Raw genomic sequence first — 17,485 nt, forward strand, 5'->3', positions numbered from 1 at the left:
CAACCTACAGTACATTAGTACTGTATGTGGGTAGTGGGTTGGGAAAGGAGAAACTTGTTTACATATGATTTAAAAGCCTGTATATTGTATTCCTGGGGAAATACATCAGGGAGAAGACTGTTCCACACTGGGTTTCAAGGTGTACTGTGAAAGGATGTTGGGAAGCAGCTTTACGTGTTCCAATGGGCTTAGTACTGAGTGAGGAATTATTGATGCTAATTCAGATAAACATTCACATGGAAATATTTGTATAATATACAAATTGCAGAGACCAAATGTTTATGTGAAAGTGAGAAGGGTGAGTTAGTAAGAGATGGGTCATTTATTAACCCTAATTGCTCTCCTCTGTACTGAGTCAAGCATTTTGAGGGAGCGTTTAAGAAATCCACTCCAAATGTGAGAGCAGTGTTCGATAGCTGGGTGGATTTGTGACTTGTGTAAGGTTAACAGCTGTTTAGAGGTGAAGTAACATCTTGAGCAAAAGAGAAATCCTAGTTTTTTGGAAGCTGAATCACAACCTTGATGCAATGGTTGTGATGTGTTTATGCCAGGAAAGGTCTGATGTCAGGGTAATTCCAAGAAGAGAAATCTCATCTTGTCTGGAAATTTGAGTGTTATCAAAAATAATAATGGAGGGGAAAATGGTTCTTTTTTTTTATGAAAAATAAGACAGAACTGGGTTTTATTAGCATTGAAGTTGATGAAGTTATCTGAGCCCCATTGGAGGATGGCTTGGAGGTCAGAATTGAGGACAGTGGTGGTTGATGTTCTGTGGGTTGAAGTGAGTTGTATAGAGTACGGTTTGTCAAATGAAAGGGTAGACTGCAATGTGCTGTCATCTGCAGAACTGTGTATTGGGTTGGAGGGTCAACTGAAGTAGGTCACTGATATACATGAAAGCCTTGTGGGATCCCAGCATTAGTTGGATGGTGAGAGGATAGGGAGCTGTCTACCATCATTCATAGTGTGTGTGTGTGTGTGTGTGTCCAGGCAGAAAGCTGGCAATCCATCTGCAGGAGTTTGCTTAGTAAGCCTTTTGTGCCAGACCTGGTCAAAGGCTTTATAGATATCAAGTGCAACCACTTGGGATTCACAAATTAAAGATACCAAGAAATTATATACTTGTTTTAATCCTTTATCCAAGTAAAAGCAAACAAAATTTGCACCTGAAGTATTTTCAGGACTGGGGCAACTCGAGGTAAAGGTGTGACTTCACAACAATTGCCTTAATATCCCATAATGCAAAGCACATCTCCTTGTGGACATAATGCTATGCATTATGGGAAGGGTCACTACCCAGACCAGTTTTAACCTCCTCTATTGAGGTCTCGTCGGTGAGAGTCAGATCCAGAGATGGTGATACCAGGGTTGAAATAATGCAGAAGTCATATTTTCCTATACCAGTTGCCAAAAGGTGTCTCACCTTTTGTTTGGTTGTTGGAAGTTTAAACCTTTTACCTAATGGGGGAAGGTGTCACAGGCTTGTGACACCTTCTTGTGAGATTTTCTTGTGTATGTACACTTGGATAAAGGATTAAACCAAGTATATAATTTCTTGGTATCTTTAATTTATGGGATTCACCAAATTTCTCCATGGCATTTGTTCACAGATGGGTGATATATGAGAGTAAATCTCCTGTTGATCGGCATCAATGGAATCCATACTGGTGGTCACTTAATAGCTAGGTACCTTCAAGATAGAGTAAAAGTTGATGGTTTTCTCCATCACTTTAGATAGGACTGAGGTGAGTGAGCTAGGGCTGTAGTTAGATGGTAGCGATTTGTCACCCTTTTTAGGAATAGGTTGAATATAGGCCAATTTCCAGGCTTTGGGATATATATATATATATATATATATATATATATATATATATACACACCAGTGGAGTAAGAGAGTATATACAGATGGCATAGGATAGGAGTCAGTCCTGGTGCACAGACCTTCAGGACAATTGGAGGAATGCCATCAGGGCCAGGAGATTTTCTTGTGTCAAATTTAGACAATAGGTTTCTGATCTCTTTCTGGCAAAAAGATAGGGGGGACATTGTATGATGGGTAGTTGAAATGACTTGGGGGGCATTTGCCATTGTCAGTTATGTGTGCATTGGAGGCAAAGTGTGAAGACAGGAGAGTAGCTTTTTCCACCCCATCATACCCACAGAGCCATATAGGTATGATGGGGTGGGAATAGTGGGCAAAAGATACGACCAATTGCTTTGGAAAGAGACCAAAAGGAACGGCTGCCAATTTCCTGTTTTTTGCCCATTCAAATTCTGTTTCGGAAGTATTGATAGTTTTCTTGCATCGTTTTCGGGCATCAGTATAAGCTGAAAGTGAATGGAGTTCTTGATTTGAGTCAGTTGTGGTATGCATGATTTTTCATTTGTGCAGCCTTGGCACATGTTTTGAAGAACCAGGGTTTAGATTAGGGAATGGCAATTCAGAGTAGTGTGTGTGGGGGGGGGATGTATGTTTCCATGCCAGTGAGGATTACTTTGGTTATACGTTTGGAGCATATGTTTGGATTGAAAGACTGGAAACAACAGTCCAACCGTGGAAATGAAGCATAGTAGTCTCGGAGGCTGTCCCACTTGGCACTGTTATAATGCCAAACTACTCTTGTGTTAGAGTGTCTGTGTAAGCCTTGTTGCATGGGGGAGGAAATGGGCATTAGGGTGTGGTCAGAATTACCTAGGGGGCTCACTACATTCACTGTGTATTTAGAAGGAAGAGATCTAGGGTGTTTGGGGAGTGGTTTAGGTTATCTGGTATTCCGGTCGGCTTGTGAACTATTTGTGTAAGATCATTAGTGACGGTAAATTTTTCAGCATCTCTGCCTGCAAGATTCACACAACTGGAGGAGGAAAGCCAGTTGGTGTTATGGAAATTAAAATCTCCTAGGAGAATGATTTCACTGTTAGGAGAGTGGAACTGGATAAAATCATTTTTTAAGAAGAAAAAATTAAAGAGCTCAGAGTGGTTGGGGGCATTAGGAGAGCGATAGAGACAGCAGATGAATTTGACTATGTGGAGAAGGGATATTTTCAACACCAGGTCAAAGTTGGGCAATTCTAGGTTAGGTGCTCTCTGGCAGGTTATGTCAGAGCGAATATATGCACAGATACCACCCTTGGGTCGAAAGTCACTAAACAGCGTATAGTTTGGAATGTTGAGATGGATAGTGCTAGGGGAAGGTGAGATTTGAGTTTCTGCTAAAAAGAGTAAGTAAGGTTTGGTGGGCTGCAGATGGTAGCGGACACTATCAAGGTTGGAGCTGAGGTCATGGATGTTGGTGAAGTAGATATGCAAGGTTTGTGCATGTTTCCTATGCAGTGCCTGCATACTAGTCTCCTTGGTGGCTACTAGTGGCATCACTTGATTTTTGAACTAGTTTGGCTGGTTTGTAGTCTATGATCCAACTGTTGTCTCTATTTTGGCGTTTTTGTTCCCTCTAGGCAAACGTTAAGTCAGGTCGAGCAGGTATGTGCAAATGGGGGTAATTGTCCTTTAACTTGTTGTTTATCGCTGTTATTAATTTGGATTCGCTTATTGGTGTGTCACTTTCAGGAGACGTCGAAAGTTCGTTCCATCCTTTCTTTTGTTTTATGGGTGCAAAAATGATGGCATTTGATGATGTTTCTGGGATCGAGGTTGCATTCTCCTGCTAATTTGCAGACATCTTCTTTTAATGATTTATGTTTTACATCAGAACATGGTTTATACCATGTGTGATAGATAAACTATGTTATTCATGATGCTGATGCAAACGAAAATAATGACATACAAGACATCAATGTGCAGGGAGTTTCATGAGGGATTTTGTGAAATGTATTGTATGTGTGTGTGTGTGGTATGTATTTGTTGCCAAAAAGAAAATGGACTATAATATGAGAGTGGCAGTGGAGAGAGAGTCATAGATGTTTTACAAGCCAGAAATGGAAGTGTTGTTGGAAGCAAGAGAATGAAGCAGCGGAAGTGACTACTGAAAGTATTAAAGTGAATGGAGTTCTGGGATTAAACGATGGTAGAAAAAATAGCAAAGAGAATATAAATGAGGTGACTGAAAGTAGTAATAAGATAGCATATACGAAAGTTGTGGTGGCTGAAGTATAGAACAATATAGAAGACCTGAATAGCGAAATATCTTGCTTGAGGCAAAGCTATTTCTCTATTTTTTATACAACTAAATATATTAATTTAGTTGTATAAAAAGAGTTCTTTAAAAAAGTTGTTTCTTCACAGAATGGCTTTATAAAGAAAGCTGTTAAACTTTAATTCACTGTCCTAACTTAAACAGATTCAATGGTTTATGCCTATACCCTTGGTGGGAGATAGTACATTTTAAATCAGGGAAATTTATATATTTCCCTTCCCCAAATAAGTTAAGAAATTATTGACCTGTTTATATTTATCTTACATTAGCTACTTACGTGATGCTTTTTTATAATGGTCTGTTATTCTTTAATTGCCATTCTGTGATCTTGTACTGATGATACCTATGATATTTAGGCAAAAATTCTACATCAATAAAGTTTTTATGTGAGTTTCGTTCGTTTTATTATTCTTTTCATTATGACAACGCATGGTATTTCATTGCTGAAACAAATTGTTTAATCTAATGTTCAAGTCATTTTGTCTCTTTAGAAGACCTAGATACAATCAAGCCTGGATTACTGCATGCAGATTTAATCTCCTGGGTTCAAGAGAGTTAAAGAAGCTTTGGAAAGGCTGCAAAGAAGAGTTACAAAGAAACTGCAGATGAAGTAGAAAAAATGGCTGCAACATCAAGTGATACCACAGATTTCTATCTTTTTAAAACCATCCAAAAAAGAAAACAAAAAAAGAACAGTTCTTCAGGACATGACTAACCCCTGGTAGTCAGCAGAAAATCCAGGAGCTACCATCAACTCCCAAGTTTAATTGCAGTGCCACTACCATGATCTCTCGCTTCAAGACTGGCCACACAAGACCAATCAAGTTTAGCAATGGCATAAGTCTTCCCCACCTGTAAAATCTGTAACATCGAGGAAGCATCACCAATGCATTTGCTAAACTGTATGAATATTTCCAAATGTGAACTCAGAAAACACAACCCAGAAAAGGTGCTGTAGAAAATAGATGAACTGATCTGATCTCTATGATCTGATGTAATAATACCATAGGATAATAAAATAAAAAAAATCATTCAGGCAGTGAGAGGTGTGATTGAAGTCTAATTAGAAAATAATGAATTACTGACCATTTAAAACTGATATTTAGAAATTTATGTACATTTAATCATACAAATACAACATTTATTTTACAAATGATGTTCTATCTTTTTCAATTAACTGACCAACTTGAATACAAATTCTACCCTACCGTTCGTCTTTATGAACTGGTCAATAACATCGTCATAAAAAGTTGGTTGTAATCTAATTTTCCCAAGCAACATGCACACTTGTAAAGGCTGGCTGAAGCTCACTAGCTAGAGCTACACTGACTGCATATGGCCTGTGTTTAAGTAACAGAGTGAGATGATGTGAAGGAAGCGGAAATGGCTATGCGCACAAATGAAATCACAGTGCTGCAGCGAGGACCTGGAAGCTCCCACAACTGAGCAAGCAAAGGTAGCTTTGACTAGACAAGCAAACATCGGCCTTCGATACACAACACAAAGCTCAATTCTTGCCACACAAGCTTAAGACGTCTTCTGTCTACAAAAATAAAGGCCTAATGGAATGCTTATAAATGCATGCATTTATTAACAAATAAATATTACTTCTTTCTCAAGTAATGAGAAAGTTTCAAGATCAATTACTCGCCTCTATTTCTGTGATTCTTCACTAGGTTTTTTGATCAGTCGTGTAGGGGCCATGTTGCACAAAATGTCACCAAATATTTAATGATGGTTGAATACACAAATAACCTATTTCTCAAACACAAAATTGATAGAGGACCTGTTGAAGACAGGTGCCAATTGCCAAGGGAGGTTGCTGCTGCTCATGATGAATTGTTGCTAAATAAAAACCTTTTTACTTTACGCTCGATGGTGTCATGTTCGAAAGTATAGCCGAAAATGTTTATTCCCTTATGGAATATGCATGTATCTTTGAGAGGACATAACTAGAGCAGACGTAAGTCGAGGAATGACTGTATTCAAAATAAAGGAAATGAAACTGTAGGATTAATAGAGTATATTCACTCAAACATTGTTGAAATAAGTGAGAGATGGTTGGGTGAGGATGACATTCTGAAAGTAATAGAGAGAGGGAGGCAATGTTTTTTTGTGAGGAGAAGCAAGATAAAATGGGGGGGGGGGGGGTACTGTTGATAGTAGCAAAGGAGTTATTTCCATCTAAAGTGGAGATGAAAGGAGTGAACAGTAGCACAGTAGCAGTGGTTTTGAAGCAGTAAAGTGTGAGATGGAGGTCAAAAGAGTGAAATATCTAGTTGGTGTTGCTACAGACCTGGTAATGTCGAGGATAGTAAAAGTGAAATGTATAGGCAAATGGGTCTGGCTAATAAGAAAAGGGTGATCATTATGGGTTATTTTAATTCTGGTAATATAAACTGGAATAAAGAGACAGCATCTGGAGACAAAGAGAATGAATTTCTTTTTGAGGGACAACTACTACCTTAGGCAGTACATAATAGAAGGTAGATGCAGATCAATGGTCTTGGATTTGATTATTATTGCATTTACAATGATAATAATAATCAATGGTACTGAATCCTCCTCTAGTTGGTGAGAGTGACTATGAGGTGATTACTTGGGTGGTGGTCAGCAATATGAAGGCGTGTGTGAGAACGGGACATATGTGGAACTATGCTGGTGATTGTGACAAGCTCAGGAATCCATGATATAGATTGCAGCTATATCATGGAATGAAGAATTCAAAGTAAAGGAGATTAATGCTGCTAGGAACCTGTTCAGGAACCATCTAGCAGAGGCAATATCTGAATGCATTCCAAAGGCCAAGAGATCAAATAAGGTGGGTGTGAAATGATGAACGAAGAGGTGAAGCATACAATTTGGAAGAAGAAGAAAAAGGCATTATGGAGGAGCATAAGATGAGTGGTGGTAATAGTTGCACAAGAAGTACAAAGAGCAAGTAAGAGAAATAACTAACCTGGTCACCTGGTAAGAGTAGAAAAAGTGCAGAATGAGCACTCTTAGTTAATGAGGACAAAAGAAATCCTAGGGAGTTTTTTTTTTTTTTCCCCTGATACATGGTCAGTAGAAGAAAGAATGATTATAGAAAGATGATACTGGTTACAGAGAATGGTAGAATGATAACCAGTGAGGAGGATATAGCAGGTGATCAATGAGCAGGTCATAAAAGTATTTCATCTTTCTGAAAGTAATATCATGTAGAATGTGATAGCAGTGGGAAGGTAGGAGCCAATAATGTCAATAAAGCCATAGGACTTAATGGTATGTCACTGCATGTCTTGAGGGAATGTTTCAGGGAGTTAAGAAAAGCTTTAACTTGAATTTTAGATTTGCCTCAGTTCCAAAAAAACAGGAAGAGGGCAAAATTGTTCCACTTCATAAATACAAGACTTAGGCTTTGAATTACAGACCAATCTGGTTTGTGTGGAGTTGTTGTAAAGATGTTAGAGAGATTAGTGAGGACCATGATTCAGAATTGGGTTGATAACAACATCCTCTCTGATGGATGGGTTTGCCAAAGGAAGATTGTGTTTTAGCAATCTGCTTACTATAACAAAGTGACAGGTGTATTGGATGAAGGAGAAGCATACACAGTGGTATATTTAGACTTTGATAGATTGCCACATGACAGGCTTGTAATTAAACTGGAACAGATGGGGGTTGGATATAAGTTTGTGCACTGGATTGGAAATTGGCTGACTGATAAGTATCAGGAAGTTGTGTATGGGGAAGCGATATCTTGGAGGAAGAAAGTCACCTCAAGGAATCTGTTTTGGGTCCACTATTTAATTTTTATGTAATTGATAGTGGGAAGGGCTTGAATGGTGATATACAGTTGTTTGCAGATGATGCAAAGTTGGGAAGAACTATAAGGAGCACAACGGATGTTGTATCCTTGCAAGGGAACTTGAATAGACTCTCTGAATGGACAAATGAATGGGGCTACCAGTTCAACATGGCAAAGTGAAAAGTTTTAAAGTTTGGGAAGCACAGGTGAAATAAGATCATATGCTGAGTATAAGATTGTGGGGATATCTTAGAGGAGGTGGAGGAGATAAGAGATCTTTCAGGTCCCTAAGAGATAGGGACCTGAAATTTATGGGACATTTTGCTAAAATTGTGAGGAGACCACAAAGCATTATGGAAATGATTCAGAGAACATTGACATGTAGAAGAAAGGATGTTGATTTCGCTGTACAGTTGCCCCTTGAACAATGCGGAATTAGGGGCAATGCTCCTCCACATTGTTCAAAAATCCGGGTATAACTTTTGACTGCCCAAAATCTTAACTACTAATAGCCTACTGTTGATCGATTAACACATTTTGTATGGTATGTATGTATGTATGTATTATATACTATATCCTTACAATAAAGTAAGCTAGAGAAAAGGAAATGTTATTAAAGAAAATCATAAGGAAATGAAATACATTTACAATACTGTACTGTATTTACCAATACCATAAGCTTACGTCATCTGTTTACAAGAAGAATCTCGTGTCTGTTAGTACCCACATCAATATTGTCTTATACAATACAAAACACTGTAGTTGTTATACGTATTACTAATAGCAGACATCAAAAATGAAAAGACAATGTGAAAAGGAATTCATATTTATTTACAGGTATAACAAATCATGTATTGATAACAATATGATTGCTTTATGGTAAAATAGTGCAATCGACTGCTTCGCAGTAGCCTAGCCTATACACTAATGAATGAATCGTTATAAAAGTTTTATTTTATGCTAATTAGTTTAACTAATTAATAACTGCTAATTTTATGCAATTATCTGATTTAATACTGCATCTTTATGTTTGTTTACATTTATCTCAGCTGCAAATGGCCATGTACAGCCTATAAGTGTTTGTGTGCATAGTTTTTGATAAATTTTAACTTTTTAAAACAGATTTGAGTAAACTTTATGGTAGTAAATGATAAACTAGTATCTACATATATTTTATGCAATCATGACATATCTAACTTTTTCTTAATTTTTTTGATATTTCTAGTCTACGAGGTTCGTCTGTGAGTTTTTTTAAATTGTCATAAATCACCAAAAAATTTTCCAATCTATTTATTCAAAAAAAAAGAATAAGCATATAAGTGAAACCGTGCCGTTCAAACCCACATTTTTCAAGGGCCAACTGTATAACATTTTGATCAGACCACATATAGATTACTGTGCACAGATTTGGTAACTGGATTTTCAAAAGGATGAAGAGATGTTGGAACTGGTTCAGAGATGATTGACTAAGGTAGTTTCTAGTCTCTGGAACGCAGAGTATTAAGGCAGATTGGGAGAACGCAAACTGCATTCCCAAAATCTAGAGTTCTAGTATATAGAAGTACGAGGAGGGGAGGGGGCATGATCAAGGCATATCAGTCGGTAAGGGATTGTTACCGAATTAATAAGGAAGTGGGATGCAGGATACAAGCAAGATGGAGGAACTGGAGAGAGATGGCTGGAGTGCTATGCGATAATAGAGTGCAAATCAACCTAAAAGGCAAAATTTTCAGGACAGTAGCGAGACCAGCTATGACGTATGCTATGGAAACCGTGGCCCCTGAGGAAAAATAACATCAAGATGGAGGTAGCGAAGATGAGAATGCTTAGGTGGTGTGCGGTGTGACCAGAGAGGATCATCTGAGAAGGGAATGGTGAAAGTTATGAACTTAGGAGCAAAGATACAGGAGGCAAGGTTGAGATGGTTTGGTCATGTGATAAGGAGGGAGGACGAGTATGTGGAAAGAAAAGTCATGCAGATGGATGTGCAGGGGGAGGAGGAAGCACAGGTGGCCAAAGAAGAGATAGAGGGAAATGGAGGATAACTTGAGGATGAAGAACTTGGATGTGGTTACAGCCCAAGACAGGAAGAGACTCACTACAAACAGCGATCCTACTTAAGTGGGACAAGCTGCAGAAGAAGAAGAAATTTTTTATAGGATGGGTGAGGACAGTAGGAGAATGAAAGGCCATCCCAGGAAACTGTATAAGGAGGATGTGAGCAGGGGGGGGGGGTTGTTTGTGCAGGGAGTAATGGGTGGTTAGAAAGCACGTGTGTGTGTGTGTGTCATAGGTTATTCACAGTCCTATGAGATCCTGTCTAAAGTTTAGTGTAATCTAAATAAAAAAACGACTACATATCTAATCCAGAGGTTCAGGAATCTTCGGAATAGACATATTTAATGAACCAATCATAACATTTAGAACTCATTTCTTATATAATTCTGAGTTTATGATTTAACTTAAAGAATTTATTTGAATTTTGATATGACTGTCTGTTCTGGGTAATGAAGACCATTTCTTAACCCCTTAACAAATTTTATTAGTTCCAGTGAAGTCTTTCCCAACATTATTAAATGAAAAACTTTCATGATTGTTAATAAGAATAAGTTAATGGTTAACATATCTGTGTTAATAGTCAAATAATACTATGTAAAAGCTATAACATAAAAATCTAAGTAAAAACATATATTTATTTATATTTGCTACCTTGAAAGTTTAAAATTTATATATATCAAACTGATATTATTATAAATATCCAGTCTTAAACCTTAAAAATGATGTAAGGGATGCTTTTCAAATTTAAGACAATAAAGCTGACATGCTAAAATACACTCACCTACAGAACCTCCAGTAGATAACTGACAGAATTCATATAGCCCATCAAACACAGGACAATCCTCTCCAACATTGACTATAGGGAAAGGGCAATAAAAAGTATTTCTAAAGACTATATATATATATATATATATATATCTTTCTTTTAAATAAAAAGATCTCATTAATGTTGACTAAAATATAATTAGATACAATGTATTATATTGAATAATTATAAATTCTTCTATTAATATACTAATGAAGAGACTGATATTTTGTCATTCATGACAAAGTGGAATGATACGATAATCTAATAAGTGTAATCTTAAAAGAATAATTTTTAGCACAACTGAATGATATGAATATACTGTTTTACTACAGTACTTATAAGCCCATAAATGGGCTGCTTGTTTTAAAGAGTGTGAATGATTCTCGCCTTCCTCTTTCTGCCTTCTTTATTTTTTTGTTGCCTGTCCTCATAACAAGATTCTGTGCTATGCACTGTATTAAATATTTGCTTTTCACTTCAAAAAAAAAAAAAAAATCAGTTTTGCACAAGTAACTAGGTTTAGGTAAGAAAACTAGATACATACAGTTTAATGACTGGAACTATTGCATTATATAAAACTGTCCAGAAGACGTGGGTTTATGACTAAACAAACATGCGTAATAACCGCAGTAATAAGTTTTAATAAGTAAATATTTCATCCTAAGTATCTTAGGATCGTCAGTACAGTTAAGAAGTGGATTTGTAGGTGAGCTAATCTGGAATTTGCACAGGGTTGACCCACAGATGAAATATAGCAACTTGAACATGACAAGATCTTTCAACTAGTAAAGAAGCAATTTTTATCTGATGTGTTTGTGCCAGGAAAGGCTAGAGATAAGTGGTAATCCAAAAAGAGGAGTCTGATCACACCTAATCATATGGATAAGACAAGGAAAGGTGAAATAAAATCTGTTTACTGGGAGGAGTGCAGGAATTTTTTTTTCATAGCATATAAAATGAAACCTCACTTAAGTGAAGAATGATATAAAAATTATGTTTGATACACTGGTTGTGGAACTTGAAGGATGATATATTTGTGGAATGCAAGTTGTCAAATGAATAGGAGGAATGAATTGAGTTATCATCAAAACTATAGATACAGTAAAAGATCAGTGAAAAAAAATGTGAGAGAACACAACTCTGGAGTACACCTGCATTATTGTGAACCCCTCTGAAGAGAGGACTATGTCCTCCCTAGGAGCTTTTGAATGGACAAACCGCCCGGCTAATTAATGTTGTGAATTGACATGGCTAAATAAAGAGCAAGAATGAAAAAATAATTGAAGACATTTTTTAGTTAACAGTGATGAGAAATCGAACCAGAGAGTCTCGATACTCATGAGACCAGCTCAGTTTCTTGCATTGCAAGCCAATCTTGAGAGCTTCGGATATTCACTTTGATATACATCAATCCATACGCAGAAGAAGACAAAAATCGGGATCTCAAATACAACAGTATCGGTTGCAAAGAAGATCTTTTATGAAAGAGACATAATTTTGATGTTTGAAAGAAATAAATTGTGAAAATTGAGCAAATTCGAATCGAAGGCAAAAATCGATGTTAAAAATCTACATTTCTTTTTTTTTAATAATAGTTTTTGTTCAAAGAAAGTGAGTCAAGTATTTAATATTTTATTTTGTAAAAGAAAATAGGCCTGCACATCAAATATAGTTATGATCTCGGATAATTCTCAAAACTCTCAAGGACTATGACATCAGTCTCGAGTGATACCAATTCCCATTCCTAGTAATTAATATTTATAAATAGTAAAATTGTGACATAATGTGCGTTATGTGTCTCAGGTATTACTATCGGTGCACAATTCAGGGATTTATTCTGATTAATTTAATACACTGATATTTTGTATTTATTAAATTACCCCATAATGAGTAAAAAGTCAAGTCAGAAAACCACACTCTTAAGTTATTTTAAGAAAGATGAAACAGATAAGCATAGTAGCGAAGACACCAAACCAACAACGGAATCGTCGATTTCTGCAGAGTCTTCAAATGCAAAACATGCATCTAAACACTGCTTATCAGGTATTAACAGTGAATGGTTTAAAAAATGGGGTGCTTAAGGGTCAAAGCTGTATAACTGAGGAGACCTCCACATAGCCTTTAAAGGAATGCGGAGAACCGACCAGGGCTTCTGACCTAATGTCCAACCCTCACCTTCTCGTGGTGCACCCTGTTGGGTATCTACTTTGATACTGAACGAACGAGGATGGGCTGGCAATTTGGGATTTAGCCGACCAAATTGTATTCTTATTGGTTAAACCAAAATAAAAAAAATGATGGTAAAACATGACAAAATTTCATGCCGGCTGGGGCGTCGCCCGGTTAAACAAGGCCCCCGTTGTTTTCGCCAGGGAACCAGGGCGAACAGCGAAAAGTCAGCTACTGGAACAAATCTGAAAACAAACCCCAACTCAACATCACCAGAGTTAAAGATCGGTACTATCAACGTAAGAAGCCTGAATGGCAAAGAAATGGAGCTAGCTGAGGAATTAGATAAGTACCAGATCGACATAATAGGGGTGACTGAAACAAAAAAGACCAAAACTGGTGAGATCTTTCTGAGCAATAAATACAAAATGTTATTTTCAGGCAATAACAATCAAGGAAAAGAAGTAGTAGCCATAGTATTCAACACAAAATACGAGGCTAATCTTCTTGAATGGCAGTCAGTCTCAAGTAGAGTAATGTGGGCAAATATGAGAATGGGGAACTGGACAATGAGACTTATTTGTGCCTATGGTCCCACAGAAGGTTCTACTAAGGTAGAAGTGGAGGAATTTTTTGAGGCTTTAGAAAAAGCAACTGACACAATGAAAAAGGAAAAGTTGGTCCTTGTTGGGGATCTAAATAGCAGAGTAGGAAATGATTGTGAGACATACAAAAATATTTTGGGAAAATTTGGAGAAAAGAGCAAAGCTAATAATAATGGCAAATATCTGTTGGATTTCTGCTCAGGACATGGACTGGTTATTACTAACACCATGTTCCAACATAAAAATGTGCACAAATTCACATGGAGACAAGAGACTAGGAATAAGAAAAGTCTCATTGACTATGTTATTGTTGATAGTGTTTTCTCCCTGGTGCAGGACACCAGAGTGTACAGAGGATTTGAAATTGGAAGTGATCACTATTTAGTCTTGAGCAGGATAAAATTGAATTTCATATTGAAAAGAATGACATGTAAGAAAGTTTTAAAGCGAATAAAAGTTGAGCAGCTCTCAGATGTAAACTGTAGACTAAAATACAGAAATATTATTGAAAAGAAAATGAAAGAGTTTGAGAACAGGAATCAAACCTTGGAGATTCAGTGGCAAACTCTGAAGGAAACATTGATTGATTCTGCCAGAGAGGCATGTGGGGAGGTTGTCTGCAAGGATAAAAAAAATCAGAACTCCCTGGTGGACACAGGAAGTTAAAGAGGCAGTGAAGGAAAAGAAGAAAGCATATCAAAAGTTCCTGGCAAATAAGTCAGCTTTTACTCTTACAGAATACAGAGACAAATGTAAGAAAGCTAAAGAGTGTGTAAAACTAGCTAAACAAAAGTCATGGGAGGACTTTGGCAAGAATATAGAAAATAAATATCAAGAAGGTGGCAAAATATTCTGGAGGTTGTTGAAGAAGCTTAGGAATGGAGGAAAGAGTGCTGTAAAAGGAATTAGAGATGATAAAGGTGAAATGAAAACAGGAGAAAAAGATATCGTTGAAGTATGGAGTAATTACTTTGAAAAACTGCTAAATGAAACAAGCAGTGATGACAGCATAGTGATAAAAAACACTGACCAGGCATGCAGTCAGGAATACATATCCATACTTGAAGTAGAAAAAGCCATCAAAGGCTTGAAATGTGGAAAGGCAGCAGGAGTAGATGATATTCGACCAGAAATGCTGAAGTATGGTGGTATAAGAGTCTTACAGTGGCTGCACTGCATAGTTCAGAAAGCCTGGACAGAGGGACGAATTCCCGATGATTGGAGTAGAGCTCTCATAGTACCCATATATAAAAAGGGAAATAAAACTAAATGTGAGAATTACAGAGGTATTTCCCTACTGAGTGTTCCTGGCAAGATCTATGCAAGTATACTTGAGTAACGGTTGAGAAGAATTGTGGAAGAAAAGCTTGGTGAAGAACAAGCTGGATTCAGGCCAAATAGAGGCTGTCAGGATCAGATCTTCACTTTACGACAAATAGTCGAGAAAGCATGGGAATATAACAAAGATCTGTATTTAAGTTTTGTCGATTTGGAAAAGGCATATGACAAGGTGCCAAGAGAGAAGCTATTCAATACGCTGCAGTTATATGGTGTCAATGGGGCATTATATCAAGCAATACTTAGTCTTTATTTGAGTTGTGAGTCAGCAGTTAGAATTGAAGGAAGTACAGGAAGATGGTTTAATGTTAAATCTGGTGTGAGACAAGGATGTACATTATCCCCTCTGTTATTCATTATCTATATGGATCACATTATGAAGGAATGTGGTATTAAACCTGATATCAAAATTGGAGATGTTAATGTCAGCTCTTTGCTTTATGCGGATGATGTTATACTTCTAAATAAATCCGCTACAAGTCTGCAAGATTCTCTGACTAAATTGAATAGCTGTTGTAATAGATATGGTATGAAGGTCAGCAATAAAAAGACAAAGACAATGAAAATAGGCAGAATCATTGAAAATGTCAACTGTGTTGTGAATGGAGAGCCTGTGGAACAAGTAAAACATTTCAGCTACTTAGGCACAATTTTTACTGAAGATGGTAAACTAAATATAGAAATAGACAACAGAATCAGCAAAGCTGGTATCGTGGGAAGTCAATTGAATAAATTCATATGGAATAAGAAAGAAATTAGTCGGAACACTAAATTAGCTGTATACAAGACTGTGTTCAAACCAATTTTAACTTATGGATCTGAGAGCTGGGTCAGAAGTAAAACACTTGACCAAAGACTAGAGACCGCAGATATGAGAGTCCTGAGAAAGATTAGAGGCGTGAACAGATGGCATCAATGGCAATATCATATTAAAAATGAGGATATTAGGAAAGAACTTGACATTGTCAGCATCCAGGAATGCGTTAGCAGAGCTAATCTCAGATGGTATGGTCACTTGAATAGAATGGGAGAGGAAAGATTAGCAAAACAAGTGTTCTCTGCCAGGTTGGCAGGAAAACGACCCAGAGGAAGACCAAGATATAGGTGGATTGATACGGTACAAAGTGCCTTAGACGATAGAAATATAAGATCTGATAATGTTGGAGTCTTGACAAGTAACAGACTGATTTGGAGGAAAATTGTAGATAGGAAGTTAGTAATGATGTAATTTTTTCATGTAGTACTGTCATATCCTGTACACCCCTTGAGGGTACATGGCAGGAATTTGATGATGATGATGATGATGATGATGGTTTAAAAAATTCCATTGGTTAGTGGTGAAAGATAATGGACTGATGTGTTCCACATGTATGAAATACGGAAAGAGACAAACAAGGAAGTGACTTAGGTAACTATGACATGCACAAGACTTTGAAACTAAAGCTTGGTAACCATGAACAAAGCAAGTTACACACTGATTCTTGTTCAGATATAATTGAAAAATGTATACTAGAAGAAACTGGAATAGGGCAAATTGAAAAATCAATTTCAATTTTGAATAACTTGCAGAGAGCTTTAAGATCTATGTACTGGTTAGCGAAAAATGAGTTATCACATACTACATTATTTGAAAAATTTCTTGAGCATTGCAAGGCTATGGGCTGTTCCTACTTCGAACATCTTAAGATTGGTAAAAATGCACATTATATCTCAGAAAGAATAAGGCAAGAGTTGATTGATATTTTAGCATCACAAATTACATCTGAAATACTGAAAAATATACATTCTTCAGATTATTTCAGTGTTTTATGTGATGAAACTACAAACATCTCGGTTTTAAAACAGCTGATTGTGTACATTAAATATGTTTGTCACCTTAGAAAAGAGGTCAGGGTTAGTTTTGTATCAACTTGCAATATCATTGATGGTAAAGCTGAGACTATAACAAAGTAATTGAAACCCTTGACAGTCTAGGCTTAAAAACTTGTAATCTGGTGGGCCTAGGATCTCATGGAGCAGCTGTCATGATTGGAAAGCAAAAGGGAGTTGCAAAACTGTACAAAGATAAAACAGATGGATTCATGGTCAACTGTCATTGTGTAAACCACCAACTGGCTCTTGCTAGTACCCAAGCAGCTGCTGAGGTGCCTTATTTAGTCATGTTTAATGATATCTTAAGGCAATTGTTTTTCTTCTTCCAAAATTCCTCAGTCAGGCTGGTTTAACCCAAATCCAAAATATACTGAACATTCCTCAGATTAAACTTAAAATGGCTAGTGACACTAGATAGCTGTCTCATGATTCTGCAATACAGTCTCTAAGAGAATGCATGGTGAGTGTTATAGCGGCATTGGAAAGAGAGGCCACCGAACGAAATGATATCACAGCTGAAGGTTTAAGTAAATGTATCAGAACATACAATTCCGTAGCTTCACTAATGATGCTTTCAGATGTGTTACTGCATTTATCTAACTTGTTAGATCATGGCAAAGGCAAGATGTTGACTTAACTGAAATAGAACTAGTCTTAGAAGCCAGAAAACTATCCATCATGGAATTGAAAG

General features: G+C 36.9%; 1 protein-coding gene across 2 annotated transcripts in view; it reads right to left on the reverse strand.

Annotated features, from left to right (window-relative positions):
- The window catches only part of HDAC1 (histone deacetylase 1), a 229,221-nt gene that overhangs the window by 132,129 nt on the left and 79,607 nt on the right, over positions 1–17,485 (reverse strand). For both annotated transcript variants that reach the window (XM_090395692.1, XM_090395694.1), the window contains exon 4: positions 10,784–10,858. In XM_090395692.1, coding sequence (XP_090251818.1) covers positions 10,784–10,858 — 75 coding nt within the window. The remainder of the gene's footprint in view (positions 1–10,783; positions 10,859–17,485) is intronic.

This window comes from Typopeltis vanoorti, chromosome 7 (assembly GCF_054136105.1).
Source record: "Typopeltis vanoorti isolate ZY-2024b chromosome 7, IOZ_Tvanoo_1.0, whole genome shotgun sequence".
NCBI classification, from domain to species: domain Eukaryota; kingdom Metazoa; phylum Arthropoda; class Arachnida; order Uropygi; family Thelyphonidae; genus Typopeltis; species Typopeltis vanoorti.